The sequence below is a fragment of the Macaca mulatta genome, chromosome 6 (assembly GCF_049350105.2).
Source record: "Macaca mulatta isolate MMU2019108-1 chromosome 6, T2T-MMU8v2.0, whole genome shotgun sequence".
NCBI lineage: Eukaryota > Metazoa > Chordata > Mammalia > Primates > Cercopithecidae > Macaca > Macaca mulatta.
In genome coordinates this window covers 99,803,263-99,820,099 of record NC_133411.1, presented here as the reverse complement: position 1 = coordinate 99,820,099, position 16,837 = coordinate 99,803,263, and the positions used below count along the sequence as shown (strand labels likewise).

The 16,837-nt window shown below is 37.7% G+C and overlaps 1 protein-coding gene across 10 annotated transcripts in view; it reads left to right on the top strand.

Annotated features, from left to right (window-relative positions):
* The window catches only part of LOC696885 (E3 ubiquitin-protein ligase Itchy homolog), a 175,680-nt gene that overhangs the window by 137,097 nt on the left and 21,746 nt on the right, over window positions 1-16,837 (top strand). For all 10 annotated transcript variants that reach the window (XM_078004975.1, XM_078004974.1, XM_078004972.1 and 7 more), the window contains 2 exons: window positions 10,370-10,408; window positions 16,653-16,748. In XM_078004975.1, the coding sequence (XP_077861101.1) occupies window positions 10,370-10,408; window positions 16,653-16,748 (135 nt within the window). The remainder of the gene's footprint in view (window positions 1-10,369; window positions 10,409-16,652; window positions 16,749-16,837) is intronic.

Here is a 16,837-nt window from a genome sequence, read left to right as displayed (position 1 = left end):
AGCTTATCCACCATGATCAAGTGGGCTTCATCCCTGGGATGCAAGGCTGGTTCAACATTCGCAAATCAATAAACATAATCCAGCATATAAACAGAACCAAAGACAAGAACCACATGATTATCTCAATAGATGCAGAAAAGGCTTTTGACAAAATTCAACAGCCCTTCATGCTAAAAACGCTCAATAAATTCGGTATTGATGGAACATACCTCAAAATAATAAGAGCTATTTATGACAAACCCACAGCCAATATCATACTGAATGGGCAAAAACTGGAAAAATTCCCTTTGAAAACTGGCACAAGACAGGGATGCCCTCTCTCACCACTCCTATTCAACATAGTGTTGGAAGTTCTGGCTAGGGCAATTAGGCAAGAGAAAGAAATCAAGGGTATTCAGTTAGGAAAAGAAGAAGTCAAATTGTCCCTGTTTGCAGATGACATGATTGTATATTTAGAAAACCCCATTGTCTCAGCCCAAAATCTCCTTAAGCTGATAAGCAACTTCAGCAAAGTCTCAGGATACAAAATTAATGTGCAAAAATCACAAGCATTCTTATACACCAGTAACAGACAAACAGAGAGCCAAATCAGGAATGAACTTCCATTCACAATTGCTTCAAAGAGAATAAAATACCTAGGAATCCAACTTACAAGGGATGTAAAGGACCTCTTCAAGGAGAACTACAAACCACTGCTCAGTGAAATCAAAGAGGACACAAACAAATGGAAGAACATACCATGCTCATGGATAGGAAGAATCAATATCGTGAAAATGGCCATACTGCCCAAGGTAATTTATAGATTCAATGCCATCCCCATCAAGCTACCAATGAGTTTCTTCACAGAATTGGAAAAAACTGCTTTAAAGTTCATATGGAACCAAAAAAGAGCCCGCATCTCCAAGACAATCCTAAGTCAAAAGAACAAAGCTGGAGGCATCACGCTACCTGACTTCAAACTATACTACAAGGCTACAGTAACCAAAACAGCATGGTACTGGTACCAAAACAGAGATATAGACCAATGGAACAGAACAGAGTCCTCAGAAATAATACCACACATCTATAGCCATTTGATCTTTGACAAACCTGAGAGAAACAAGAAATGGGGAAAGGATTCCCTATTTAATAAATGGTGCTGTGAAAATTGGCTAGCCATAAGTAGAAAGCTGAAACTGGATCCTTTCCTTACTCCTTATACGAAAATTAATTCAAGATGGATTAGAGACTTAAATGTTAGACCTAATACCATAAAAATCCTAGAGGAAAACCTAGGTAGTACCATTCAGGACATAGGCATGGGCAAAGACTTCATGTCTAAAACACCAAAAGCAACGGCAGCAAAAGCCAAAATTGACAAATGGGATCTCATTAAACTAAAGAGCTTCTGCACAGCAAAAGAAACTACCATCAGAGTGAACAGGCAACCTACAGAATGGGAGAAAATTTTTGCAATCTACTCATCTGACAAAGGGCTAATATCCAGAACCTACAAAGAACTCAAACAAATTTACAAGAAAAAAACAACCCCATCAAAAAGTGGGCAAAGGATATGAACAGACATTTCTCAAAAGAAGACATTCATACAGCCAACAGACACATGAAAAAATGCTCATCATCACTGGCCATCAGAGAAATGCAAATCAAAACCACAATGAGATACCATCTCACACCAGTTAGAATGGCGATCATTCAAAAGTCAGGAAACAACAGGTGCTGGAGAGGATGTGGAGAAATAGGAACACTTTTACACTGTTGGTGGGATTGTAAACTAGTTCAACCATTATGGAAAACAGTATGGCGATTCCTCAAGGATCTAGAACTAGATGTACCATATGACCCAGCCATCCCATTACTGGGTATATACCCAAAGGATTATAAATTATGCTGCTATAAAGACACATGCACACGTATGTTTATTGCAGCACTATTCACAATAGCAAAGACTTGGAATCAACCCAAATGTCCATCAGTGACAGACTGGATTAAGAAAATGTGGCACATATACACCATGGAATACTATGCAGCCATAAAAAAGGATGAGTTTGTGTCCTTTGTAGGGACATGGATGCAGCTGGAAACCATCATTCTTAGCAAACTATCACAAGAACAGAAAACCAAACACCGCATGTTCTCACTCATAGTTGGGAACTGAACAATGAGATCACTTGGACACAGGAAGGGGAACATCACACACGGGGCCTATCATGGGGAGGGGGGAGGGGGGAGGGATTGCATTGGGAGTTATACCTGATGTAAATGATGAGTTGATGGGTGCAGCACACAAACATGGCACAAGTATACATATGTAACAAACCTGCACGTTATGCACATGTACCCTACAACTTAAAGTATAATAATAATAAATAAATTTAAAAAAAACAAAAAGAAAAACAAAAAAAAAACAAAAACAAACAAACAAAAAAAAAACATTAGATTATTCTTAATTAATTTCCAGTGGTCTTTGGAATGTATTGTGTGACTTTACAATGCAGTAGAATGACCTTATAATTATGTAGATGTGTGGTATTATTTCTGAGGGCTCTGTTCTGTTCCATTGGTCTATATCTCTGTTTTGGTACCAGTACCATGCTGTTTTGGTTACTGTAGCCTTGTAGTATAGTTTGAAGTCAGGTAGCACGATGCATCCAGCTTTGGTCTTTTGGCTTAGGATTGTCTTGGCAATGAGGGCTCTTTTTTGGTTCCTTATGAACTTTAAAGTAGTTTTTTCCAATTCTGTGAAGAAAGTCATTGGTAGCTTGATGGGAATGGTATTGAACCTATAAATTACCTTGGGCACTATGGCCATTTTCATGATATTGATTCTTCCTATCCATGAGCATGGAATGTTCTTCCATTTGTTTGTGTCCTCTTTTATTTCATTGAGTAGTGGTTTGTAGTCAAACCTTAAAGAGGTCCTTCACATCCCTTGTAAGTTGGATTCCTAGGTATTTTATTCTCTTTGAAGCAATAGTGAATGGGAGTTCACTCATGATTTGGCTCTCTGTTTCTCTGTTATTGGTGTATAGGAATGCTTGTGATTTTTGCACATTGATTTTGTATCCTAAGACTTTGCTGAAGTTGCTTATCAGCTTCAGGAGATTTTGGGCTGAAACGATGGAGTTTTCTAAATATACAATCATGTCATCTGCAAACAGGGACAATTTTATTTCCTCTTTTCCTAATTGAATATCGTTTATTTCTTTCTCCTCCCTGATTGCCTTGGCCAGAACTTCCAACACTGTGTTGAATAGGAGTGGCGAGAGAGGGCATCCCTGTCTTCTGCCAGTTTTCCAAGGGAATACTTCCAGCTTTTGCTCATTCAGTATGATATTGGCTGTGGGTTTGTCATAAATAGCTCTTATTATTTTGATGGACGTCCCATCAATACCTAGTTTATTGAGAGTTTTTAGCATGAAGGGCTGTTGAATTTTGTCGAAGGCCTTTTCTGTATCTACTGAGATAATCATGTGGTTTTTGTCTTTGGTTCTGTTTATATGATGGATTACATTTATTGATTTGCATATATTGAGCCAGCCTTGCATCCCAGGGATGAAGCAAACTTGATTGTGGTGGATAAGTTTTTGATGTGGTGCTGGATTCAGTTTGCCAGTATTTTATTGAGGATTTTTGCATCGATGTTCATCAGGGATACTGGTCTAAAATTTTCTTTTTTTTGTGTTTCTCTGCCAGGCTTTGGTATCAGGATGATGCTGGCCTCATAAAATGAGTTAGGGAGGATTCTCTCTTTTTCTATTGATTGCAATAGTTTCAGAAGGAATGGTACCAGCTCCTCTTTGTACCTCTGGTAGAATTTGGCGCAAATCTGTCTGGTGCTGGACTCTTTTTGGTTGGTAGGCTATTAATTATTGCCTCAATTTCAGAGCCTGTTATTGGTCTATTCAGATATTCAAGTTTTTCCTGATTTAGTCTTGGGAGGATGTATGTGTCCAGGAATTTATCCATTTCTTCTAGATTTTCTAGTTTATTATTGTAGAGGTGTTTATAGTATTCTATGATGGTAGTTTGTATTTCTGTGGGATCAGTGGTGATATCCCCTTTATCATTTTTTATTGCATCTATTTGATTCTTCTCTCTTTTTTTCTTTATTAGTCTTGTTAGTGGTCTATCAATTTTGTTGATCTTTTCAAAAAACCAGCTCCTGGATTCATTGATTTTTTAAAGGGTTTTTTGTGTCTTTATCTCCTTTGGTTCTGCTCTGATCTTAGGTATTTCTTACCTTCCGTTAGCTTTTGAATGTGTTTGCTTTTGCTTCTCTAGTTCTTTTAATTGTGATGTTAGGGTGTCAATTTTAGATCTTTCCTGCTTTCTCTTGTGGGCATTTAGTGCTATAAATTTCCCTCTACACACTGCTTTAAATGTGTCCCAGAGATTCTGGTATGTTGTGTCTTTGTTCCCATTGGTTTCAAAGAACATCTTTATTTCTGCCTTAATTTCGTTATGTACCCAGTAGTCATTCAGGAGCAGGTTGTTCAGTTTCCATGTAGTTGAGTGGTTTTAATTGAGTTTCTTAATCCGGAATTCTAGTTTGATTGCACTGTGGTCTGAGAGACAGTTTGTTATAATTTCTGTTCTTTTACATTTGTTGAGGAGTAATTTACTTCCAACTATGTGGTCAATTTTGGAATAAGTGCGATGTGGTGCTGAGAAGAATGTATATTCTGTTGATTTGGAGTGGAGAGTTCCGTAGATGTCTATTAGGTCTGCTTGGTGCAGAGTCGAGTTCAATTCCTAGATATCCTTGTTAACTTTCTGTCTCGTTGATCTGTCTAATGTTGACAGTGGGGTGTTAAAGTCTCCCATTATTAATGTATGGGAGTGTAAGTCTCTTTGTAGGTTTCTAAGGACTTGCTTTGTGAATCTGGGTTTTCCTGTATCGGGTGCATATATATTTAGGATAGTTAGCACTTCTTGTTGAATTGATCCCTTTACCATTATGTAATGGCCTTGTTTGTCACTTTTGATCTTTGTTGGTTTAAAGTCTGTTTTATCAGAGACTAGGATTGCACCCCCTGCTTTTTTTTTTGTTTTCCGTTTACTTGGTAGATCCTCCTCCATCCCTTTATTTTGGGCCTATGTGTGTTTCTGCACGTGAGATGGGGCTCCTGAGTACAGCACACTTATGGGTCTTGACTCTTTATCCAATTTGCCAGTCTGTGTCTTTTAATTGGAGCATGTAGCCCATTTACATTTAAGGTTAATATTGTTATGTGTGAATTTGATCCTTTCATTATGATGTTAGCTGGTTATTTTGCTCGTTAGTTGATGCAGTTTCTTCCTAGCATCGATGGTGTTTACATTTTGGCATGTTTTTGCAGTGGCTCTTCCGGTTTTCCTTTCCATGTTAAACAGTGCTTCCTTCAGGAGCTCTTGTAAAGCAGGCCTGGTGGTGATGTAATCTCTCAGCATTTGCTTGTCTGTAAAGGATTTTATTTCCCTTTCAGTTATGAAACTTAGTTTGGCTGGATATGAAATTCTGGGTTGAAAATTCTTTTCTTTAAGAATGTTGAATATTGGTCCCCACTCTCTTCTGGCTTGTAGAGTTTCTGCTGAGAGATCTGCTGTTAGTCTGATGGGCTTCCCTTTGTGTGTAACCCGACCTTTCTCTCTGGCTACCCTTAATATTTTTTCCTTCATTTCAACTTTGGTGAATCTGACAATTATGTGTCTTGGAGTTGCTCTTCTCAAGGAGTATCTTTGTGGTGTTCTCTGTATTTCCTGAATTTGAATGTTGGCCTGTCTTGCTAGGTTGAGGAAGTTCCCCTGTATAATATCCTGAAGAATGTTTTCCAACTTGGTTCCATTCTCCCCATCACTTTCAGGTATACCAGTTGGACATAAATTTGGTCTCTTCACTTAGTCCTATATTTCTTGGAGGCTTTGTTCATTTCTTTTTACTCTTTTTCCTCTGAACTTCTCTTCTTGCTTCATTTCATTCACTTGATCTTCAATCACTGATACTCTTTCTTCCAGTTGATCGAGTCGGTTACTGAAGCTTGTGCATTTGTCATATAGTTCTCATGCCATGCTTTTTAGCTCCATCAGGTCATTTAGGGTCTTCTCTACACTGTTTATAGCCATCTGTCTAATCTTTTCTCCAGGTTTTTTGCTTCTTTGCAATGGGTTCGAACATCCTACTTTAGCTCAGAGAAGTTTATTATTACTGATCTTCTGAAGCCTTCCTCTCTCAACTCCTCAAAGTCATTCTCCATCCAGCTTTGTTCCGTTGCTGACGAGGAGCTGCATTCCTTTGGAGGAGAAGAGGTGCTTTGATTTTTAGAATTTTCAGCTCCTCTGCTCTGGTTTCTCGCCATCTTTGTGGTTTTATCTACCTTTGGTCTTTGATGACAGTGATGTACAGATGGGGTTTTGGTGTGGATGTCCTTTCTGTTTGTTAGTTTTCCTTCTAACAGTCAGGACCCTCAGCTGCAGGTCTGTTGGAGTTTCCTGGAGGTCCACTCCAGACCACATTTTCCTAGGTATCACCAGCAGAGGCTGCAGAAGAGCAAATATTGCAGAACTGTAAATGTTGCTGCCTGATGCTTCCTCTGGAAACTTTGTCTCAGAGGGGCATCTGGCTGTATGAAGTGTCAGCTGGCCCCTACTTGGAGGTGTCTCCCAGTTAGGCTACTCGGGAGTCAGGGACCTACTTGAGGAGGCAGTCTGTCCATTCTCAGATCTCAAACTCCATGCTGGGAGAACCACTACTCTCTTCAAAGCTGTCAGACAGGGACGTTTAAGTCTGCAGAAATTTCTGCTGCCTTTTGTTCAGATATGCCCTACCCTGAGAAGTGGAGTCTACAGAGGCAGGCAGGCCTCCTTGAGCTGCGGTGGGCTCTACCCAGTTTGAGCTTCCCAGCCGCTTTGTTTATCTACTCAAGCCTCAACAATGGTGGACACCCCTCCCCCAGCCTTGCTACCGCCTTGCAGTTCAATCTCAGATTGCTGTGCTGGCAGTGAACGAGGCTCTGTGGGCATGGGACCATCCAAGCTAGGCACAGGATATAATCTCCTGGTGTGCTGTTTGCTAAGACCATTGGAAATGCGCATATTAGGGTGGAGGTATCCCGATTTTCCAGGTACCATCTGTCATGGCTTCCCTTGGCTAGGAAAGGGAATTCCTGGACCCCTTGCGCTTCCCAGGTGAGACAATGCCCCGCCCTGCTTCAGCTCACACTCCGTGGGCTGCACCCACTGTCTGACAAGCCCCAGTGAGATGAAGCCGGTACCTCAGTTGGAAATGCAGAAATCACCTGTCTGCGTTGCTCATACCGGGAGCTGTAGATTGGAGCTGTTCCTATTCGGCCATCTTGGCACCCCCAGCTAGCAAGCATTTTCTATAAAGGGCCAGATAGTAAATATTTTATGTTTTGTTGGTCATACGGTCTCTGTTACAACTGTCATTACTCTTTCTACTACTCACCTCTGTCATTGTAGCCCAGAAGTAGTCATAAGTGTGCTGTATTCCAATGAAACTTTATTTACAAAAACAGGTATTGGGTAGTTCGCCCTGCAGGCTGTACTTTGCTAACTTCTTATGGAAATCTTTCAAAATTATAACTGCCTTCTGTTGAGCATCTACACATGTTATGTAATGTTATAGGCACATTGGATTGTTTTTTAGCTAATTCTTATGACAAAGAGGAAGCCAAGGCTCAGGAGACTTTAAAGTTGCAGAGTCATTCCTAGAACATAGATTTATCTCCACAGTGATGTTATACTTATTCTTACTCTGAAGTAGAATGCTCTACAAGTTTAAGAACTTTGCTTTCTATATTCTAAAAGAACTTGGTTATAAAGTTGAGCTACCTTGATCTTTCTGAAATTGTTTCATTTCAGATAGTGGCCAAAGAAAACTGACAATTTAAATTGGGGGCAACTGACTAATGGCCTCCAGGCCACCAGAATTTCCCTTAGCTGTTTGCACTGTTGAGATAACAGACATCCTTGAAACCTGCCATAGTACAGCAGTTGACTTGAAGGTCTCTCTTCTTTGACTTTTTTGAGGGGCTATGTTGGTCACTCTAGATAAGATCTTGGAAGAAACTTTAGCAGCATTCTAAGCTTCTCTTTCCAAAATTCAGAACCAGAGGCCAGCAGTACCTCAGGTCTTTGGAAAGGATAGTGGGCAAAGATAAAGTTCTTTGATGCTAAAAAGTTAATGAACAAGTTGTCCAGTTTAGCTGTCATCCTATCTTCACCACCTTAGTTCTCCTGGCCTGGAAACAAACTTGATTTATGTAGAGATTACATTCAACTCTGCCTTACATGAACAAGATGATGGATTTCTATAATCACAATATTTTATGTTATCTCTAAAGTTTTCAAAGGTGAAGAAATAATTAGGTTTAGTAAAAATGTAAGAAAGTGAATATTAGGAGCATATAGTTAATAAATGGTCTAGTATTTATTTTAGAAGTTTAAAACACATTTTCCTATTGGGTTTTTGGAGTAAAGTAAGATGATCTACATTGTTGCTGCATCCAGGCCTTTATAGTTGTAAGAAATCTTTGGAGGCTTAGTTGAGAGAAAAAGAATATATTTGAAAAAATGCATTTATCTTTCCTCATGAAAGTTGGTAGTGCTGAAACTGCAAACCTAGGACTGGGAAGGCTGTTGAAATTAGGGAAAACATCAGTGACATGGCATGTCAGTGTGTGTACTAAAGTGCTTCAGAAAAACAGAACCAGTAAGATGTAGATATCTTCAGAGACAGAGTAAGTGAGTGAGAGATTTACTATAAAAAACTGGCTTACTTGATTGTGGAGTCTGAGAAAGCCAGACCAGGGATAGCTCAGTGTATAGTTCCAACTGGAGTCTGAAGGCCTGAGAACCAAGAAAGCCAATAGTGTAAGTTCCAGTCTGTGTACAAGTCTGAAGGCAGGAGAAACCAGTGTCCTCGTTTGAAGATAGGTAGAGAGAAAGAATTCCTTCTTACTCAATCTTTTTATTCTATTCAGGCCTTCAATAGGTTGCCCGATGCCCATCCACGTTGGAGAGACCAATCTGCTTTACTCTACTTATTCAAAAGTTAATCTCATCTAGAAATATCCTTGGAGACATACCCAGAAACAATGTTTAATCAAGCATCTGGGTCCCCATGGCCCAGTCAAGTTGATACATAAAATTAACTTTCTGTTTGTGTGTGTGTGTGTGTCTCTCTGTGTGTGTGTGTGTGTGTGTGAGAGAGAGAGAGAGAGAGAGAGAGAAAGAGAAAGAGAGGATTGAGGGGGAGAGAGAGAGAATGTGGGTAGAGATAAGAAAAACTCCACAGCCTAACCCCTCCTTCTCCTCGTTTTTAAAAAGATTTTAATTCCCTTTTTTATTTTCCAAAGACTTATCTAATTATTTATCTATTTATAATGAATAATTACTGATTGGGTATCTGTTATGTGCTAGGCATGATGCTACCACTGGGGATAAAATAATGAGTTAGACACATTGTCTTCAAGGAGGTTACTGTCTATTAGGGGAGATAAGCAAATACATCATTTAAATACTGTGTACTAAATGCTGAAACATGAGCAAGTATTAAATGCTAAGAGAATTCATAGGAAAGACATCTAATGCTACTTTGAGAGTCAGGAAAGGCTTCCTGGAGGAGATAAAATTTAAGCTAAGTAATGAAGAAGAGGGGCTTAATCAGACAAAAAACCAGGAAAATCTGTTCAAGGCAGAGGAAACAACATGAATGAGAGATGAGGATGGAGGCTTGGTCTAAACTTTCCGCATTCCATCTACATGATTCAACTGATTTCAGCATTTTTTAACATCAGGCACTTTAAAAGAAAAGCCTTTATATTGGGTGCCATGAACTAAAAGGAAAAGATGTGGCCTTAATGGTGCATTCAAAAATCTAATAACAAGAAAGTAATATTGCTTACAGATGGCACATTCTCTTCATCAGAATAAATGTGGCTGGCAGTGAGTAAAGTGATAATGGTCCTTCTTGGCTATGTTGGGTCAATTTTTGGTTACCAGTTCTAACAGAGGAAGTCATTGAGTTTAGTTGGATTCAAATCTTTTTTCCCTGCTTTACTGAGGTATAATTGACGAATAAAAATTGTATATATTTAAGATATAGAACATGCTTTGATATATGTTTACATTGTGGAATGATTATTACAATCAAGGTAGTTTACATATTCATTACCTTACATAGTAACCGTCAAATCTTTATATGAATAAGGAAGAAAGGAACTCTGGCAGTTCCACTAAGGTTCAGCTCTCTTAAAGTGCTCCTTCTAGGCCATAGCACCCAGTTTATCCTTTGCTCCCAAGTCTTTTATGTTAGAAGTGGTACTAATCTCTTGTTTTCTCCTTCTCTTCCACCCTCTTTCCCCCTCAGGTGAAACAGTCACAAATGGAATATCAAGAAACATGCTATGTAAGTCCTGGTTTTGAAATACTTTGTCATCCTAAGAAGCTTGGACTTTATCCTGAGGTCAAAGAAATGAAAAATCAGATCATTCCAGCTGCAGTATGGAGAATAGAGTGAAGTGGGGTAACACTGGTGTAGTGGCACAAATTAAGCATATACGTAAGAGAGGATAATGACCTGAACTAGGGTTAAAGTAGTGGGAATGGAGATAAATAGATAGTTTGAGAGAAATTAAGAGGATAGAATGACTAGGACTTGGCAATTGACTGGATATGGGGGGCCTGGTGAATGAGAGGCAGGAGTCAAGATTGATGGTCAGGTTTCTGACTTGGGCAGTGGGTACATAGTGATGCTTGTATAAAGATTGAGAAAGTAAAAAGGAAAGTGAGTGTCAAGCAGTTTCAAGCAGCAGTCAGCTGCTAGGCTGGCTCATCACACTTCTGTAGATTCCGTTGAGAAGGAAGCAATGAGCCTAGATAGATTTAGACAGTTTATTACTCAAAGCAAAAAGGCAGCATGATCTTCATGCTTTTATGAATTCCCCAAGTCCCATGATACAGAGTGAGGCCCAGATAGATGCTGTATACACAGTGGACCTGTGTCCTCCCAATCTTATAAGAGGCTACTTGCAAACTTGCCCAAAATCATTATCCTGGAGGATGACACTATCTTTGTTATGCTGGCCAGGAAACAAATGTACTCTCTAACCCAGAAGCATATCCTGTCTTTACTCAGAGACAAATAAAAACACCATGGACAATTACCTCTCAACAGTAAGAGAATGCTTTCCGTTTTGGACATAATGAATTTGAAATGCCCACGATATCTAAATAAAGATATTCAGTAGATAATAATCTGTTTTTAAGGATATTTGGTATAGTGTTTATAGAAATGAGATAATAAAACAATAAAATATATAAACTTTGGATATGTTAATAACATGATAGTTGCTTGTAAGATAGTTACAACAGGTAGTTACTGTGTTGCCTAATTAAACATCATGATAGCATCTTAATATGTGTAAGATTTATAATTTTATCCATCACAAACTGAATTCACCTAGGCTTAGTCCTCTGCTGCTTATGAGGTTTGATGATCTGCTAACAATCTCAGAAAATGAGAGAGTTGTGTGGTGGCAGTATGTTTATAACACACTATGGAACTGGCCTTATAACTGTAACTTTTGCCTGCTTTTAGTCTAGACCAGCCCTCTTCAGTAGAAATAAGATAAGTGCAAGCCTCAAATATGAGCCATATACATAATTTAAAAATTTCTAGTAGCCACATTAAAAAACCTTAAAAGAAGCAATGAAATTAATTTTTATAATATACTTTTAAACCCAGTTTATCAAAATACTGTTTCAACATGTAATCAACATGAAATTATTAGTCAGATATTTTACATTTTTTTCATGCTAAATCTTTGAAATCCAGTGTGTATCTTACATTTACAGCTTATCTCAATTTGGACTTGATAGATTCCAAGAGCTCAATAGCTATGTGTAGCTATCGACCACTATATTGGACAGTGCAGTTCTAGACCTCAAGAACAAGAAGTTATATTTTATCATGTATGATGAATATAGTTTTTCTTTGTATGTTAGAGGACTAAATACTGTGGTATGCTTTTTATCTTAAACAGTTGAATACCGAGAATAGCTAACATTATAATGAAGAAACAAATGGCCAGTGAATTTACATGGTATTTAATTTTTTTTTTGGAGATCATGAGTTTCACTTAAAATCAGCTAGATATTACTGTGTCTAAAACAGGCATCTTGGAAAGTAAATTAGGCCTGTAGGTTGTATCATTAGGTCCTTGAGTGTAAACCACTCCAGAATTTCACTAAGTGGACCAGGTAACCAGGGGATTTAAAGTATAGTTAATGTTCATCCTTTACCCTTGGGAATACATTACATGTTGGTAGAATTTGTTCCATTATTTTATACAGTGAGGTTCCTCATCATTTTGTGGCTTGTGAACATTTACTTATTTACTATGTTGACAAATGTATTGGCTTTACAATACAGAAGCATGAAACGTCTCAAAAACCTAAAAGATTTCTGTTAAGTAATTTAATGAAAAACAGACATTGAGGGGAAAAGTCAGCCATCCTATGTGCCCTCAATACAGCAGTTGGAAATAATATACTTTTGAATGTCTGAAATATGTTAGTGGTTTTAGAAAAAGACTAGGTAAGTCATTTGAGAAACTTAAGAAGACCTACTAAGACACTGGCAATACATGGTAATAACTTACTGAGTTTGCTTTGGGTAAACTCAGTGAGTCATGGAACTTGCTATGCACTTTAGTGAGGATACCTTTAATCCTAATTGATGAAATGCAGTCACTTTGAATTGTATGTTGAGGGAATGTTCTCAGGGAAAAGTGAGTTTCTGTGCTGAATGACTGAGTTAAAGCACTTGACTAGTCATAAAGGCTGTGGGTATCCCTTTGATGTTGATTATTATCTGTGATTGTTTGTTGAGGGTTTTCTGTTTGTTTTTTAAAACACTTTGGAAAAGCAAATGGTGAATGTTACAATTTAAACAGATTTTCTTTTAGAGAATGTTTCAGAGGAAAAGACAAATAGTTCTACTTTATCCTTGTTCGTTAATGCTTTCATTTGATTTCATATTTATTGATACTAACAGCTTTAAACATTAGATTAATTCTATAACAAAGTGATACAGAATTGGATGTGCTATGGGGAATAGTATTGAATAAGGAAGACAGAAGCAGTAGGGTGGGTAGCATCTACTTTGTTTTCATGACCCAGAAGGACTATGTGTATGCCATTAGGCATTTTATGGAGTTTGTCAATCCACTATGGTAAAATAATCCAACAAGGGCTAATGCCATGTTTGTGACTTAACCATTGATCGGTTAAACCAATTGTCTTACTTTAGAATGAAACCTTGGGAATGAAGGGGTTATCATCAAAGGAGCTTTACTATAATGAAGTAGTCAGAGAAGGCCTCCCTGAGAAGAGGATGATAGTACTATGACTTGAAGGAAATGGGGGAGTGAGCCCTGATGGGGCATCAGGAGGGGCATTCTAGGTAGAGGATATGGTGGGTGCCAAGCCCTACTGCAGGAGCATACCCAGTAGTTTGCAGGAACAGTATGGTGACCGAGTAGTCATAGAAACAAAGGGGCTACTATCATTTATTGTCTTCTCTATTTTCTAGGTACTATTTATACAAACTTGACTTGAAATGAGGCAAATAGGGGGAAAAGTGTTATAGTGGAACAATCTATTTTAAACCTTAAAAATCATTGCTTGGAAATAAATCAGAAAACAAATAAAGTGATAGTACAGCTCCAGTTATGATGGGACATGTCAGAAAACCATGGGAGTCAGATCCAAGGGCTTCTCACTGGCCAAACTCAGACAATTTGAGTTTCAAAATAATGAGAATAGTAGATTTCAATCCATAAAATAAAAATAAAAAAATAATGAATTCACACTTAAATAAATAAGGGAGTAGGATACTAACTGATAAATGTAGGAGGAATGATAATGTTAGAAAATCACCATTTTGCAACCACTATAACCATTAAACAGATTATCAGTGGATGCTAAACCAGTGGATGAGAATCTGATGAAGACCAGCATATTTACAAGGTTCTAAAAAGCATCTATCTGTAGATTACTTTTTAATTACAAAGCATAAAATAGGTTTTAATTACAAAGAACTTTATAGTGGACTAACCAGGTAGATACCACCTTAACAACTTAAGTAATCAGAGTTAACATTGCCAATAATTGGACAAACCAACATCACATACTTCCTGATGTGATTCACTGAGAAGAACACAACATCATTTACATAATATTGCTGTCAAAATTATGTAACCTAAATCTAATTATAAAAAAAATTAGACAAGCCCAAATTGAGGGATTTTTACAAAGGAAATTGCATGTAGTATTTACAAAGGTCAATGTTGTGAAACACAAGGAAGGATGATTCTGGACCAGAAAAACAAAAATTGCCCATACAGCACATTTTGGGGGCAATTGGAAAAATTAAAATAAGTTCTACATATTACATTAGATAATAGCATTATATCAATATTAAATTTCCTGTTTTTGATTATTGTACTTTGACCCTGTAAGTGAGTATCTTTTTTCTTGGGAAAGGCACACAGAACTGCTTACAGGTAATGAAATATGGTATCTGAAATTTACTCTCAAACAATTTAGAGAAAAAAGTTATACATAGAGAGAGAAGAGAAGGGGAAGGGGAAGGGCAAGAAAGAATGATATAGCAATTGTGTCAAAATGTTAACAATGTGGGTCAAACACATACAGGAGTTCTTTATACAATGCCTGAAACTTTTCTATAAGTTTAAAATTATTTGAAAATAAAAAGTTGGAAACAAAATGTGGTAGTGGGCTGGATGAATTGGGCCAGGAACTCCCCTTCTGTTTGGTGCCCCTCTTCGTCCGTTTTCTTTTAAGAAGGACCCTGGGGCACCCCTGAAAATAATTTGAAGATCATTGCACTAAACTGATCATCCCTTCCAGCAATGAAAAAAGGCAAAAGCCAATAGTTTTATAGGTAATAAGAAAGGACACGCTAATATTTCATTAGCTGTAAGAAGAGACTACTTGTCCTTTTAATTTTAAATATTGCTAACGTGCAGATATTATTGGTAAATATCGATAGACACCAAAAAAAGAGCATATGGGAAAAAAAGAGCATATGGAAGAAAATAAGGCAAAGTCTATACTTGGCCTGAGGGCTCTGGGAATTGTGAGGGAGTCTGCGTGTAGGTCATTAGGAAGATTTTTAAGTAGCGGCAATAAATTTTACTTTTGGTAAAAGTAAATACATGAAACTGAAATGAGGCATAGGAAGGAGTGAAATGTGGAAACTCTGATCAGCATAATTTAAGTTTATAATCATAGTAAGGATGGCTCCTCTCACTAAATGACAAGGTCATAGTGACCTTTAAAAGCTAGAAGACAGATGAAAAATGATTCAGAATAGACAAGGAAGCAGTCAAAAGCATTGAGCAATGTCAAAAGCATCCTACTTCAGGCCACTTTAACACTTGTACTGAGTCGGTACCATCTATATACAGTCATGCGCTACATAATGTCATAGGTTTGTATAAGTCCATCCTATGATGTTCACATAATGATGAAATTGCCTAACGATGCATTTCTCAGAACATATCCCTGTTGTTAAGCAATGTGTGACTGTACTTGGAGATAGCATTCATTACATCAAAAGAGAGGAACCCTGCCTGAGCCAGGTATCATTTCTTTGTTTCTTAGAGTTAACAACATAATCCCCAGTCAGTATAGTACTTTGAGAAGAACATAATTTGAAGGTCTAGAAAACAATGTGGAACTACTGGAATTATGGAATTATCATAGGCATGTAATTAGCATATAGATTGTTTTAGGTTGACTATAAGGGAATTCTAATTTCCTTAAAGGAAAAAACCCAACAAAGGAGAAGAAAATAAATTATCTTTTGACCTAATTCGTGTGCTAAATACTAAAACTTTATATCTCACTGAGAGATAAGATATAACAAAAGTGGGGAAATTACTCTATAAGATATGAGGGAACTTTGTTTTCAAAACTGCCACAATGTATCAGAAATTATAAGGGGTGGTCATGGCATAGGTGAAGCATGAAAATATACTTTATTAAAAGTCGAATAATGCATATATCAAAATGAACAAGAAGAGCAGTAATGCTCACAATGTGTCAGTGATCGCATGTACAAAACCTGTGGTTTCTTGGCTATTTGGAAAATAATAAAATGAAAAATGACTTTTAATGGACAAATGTGATATACTATTATAAAATGAGCCTTTCTTAAAGATTAGGAAAAATAGAAATTACACAAAAAGATATGAGAAAATCTGTAATTTAAACCTTTGTGGGCATGGTATGAGAGCAGGTAGTACCAAATTAAGGAGGAAAACAATGCTGACAAAAGAAGCTGGAATTGTAGGCAGCATACAGGCAGGGTGCTTTGTGAAGTTCTGCCAGGGAACAGCTATGAAGCATCAGCAGTAGTTGGAATGAAGAAATAGGGGAATGGATAGTTTAATGACCATTTAAAATAGTTACTTTTCTCTCTAAGATACGATAAGAAGGGTAACCAAACCCAATGCTCCAGAACACAAGTGATTGGCTAAAGGAGTCAGGAAGAAGCGTTTGTTGTTCTAGTTGGTGTAGCCTTGCTCAACTACTTAGGTACCGTCTATGTGTTCCTTTCCTAGCACCAGGTATTATCTACTGCTGTCTGCAGAATTCAGACATGGAGGGCTCAATGGTGTCCCCTGGTCTTTGGAACATTCTGTATTTTAATGATCATGGTAAGTGCTTGGAAAATATGGAGCAAATACAGAGATGTTGGTGTTTCAGTAGAATTAATGACCATGTCTGCTTTTTGACTGGTGTTTTC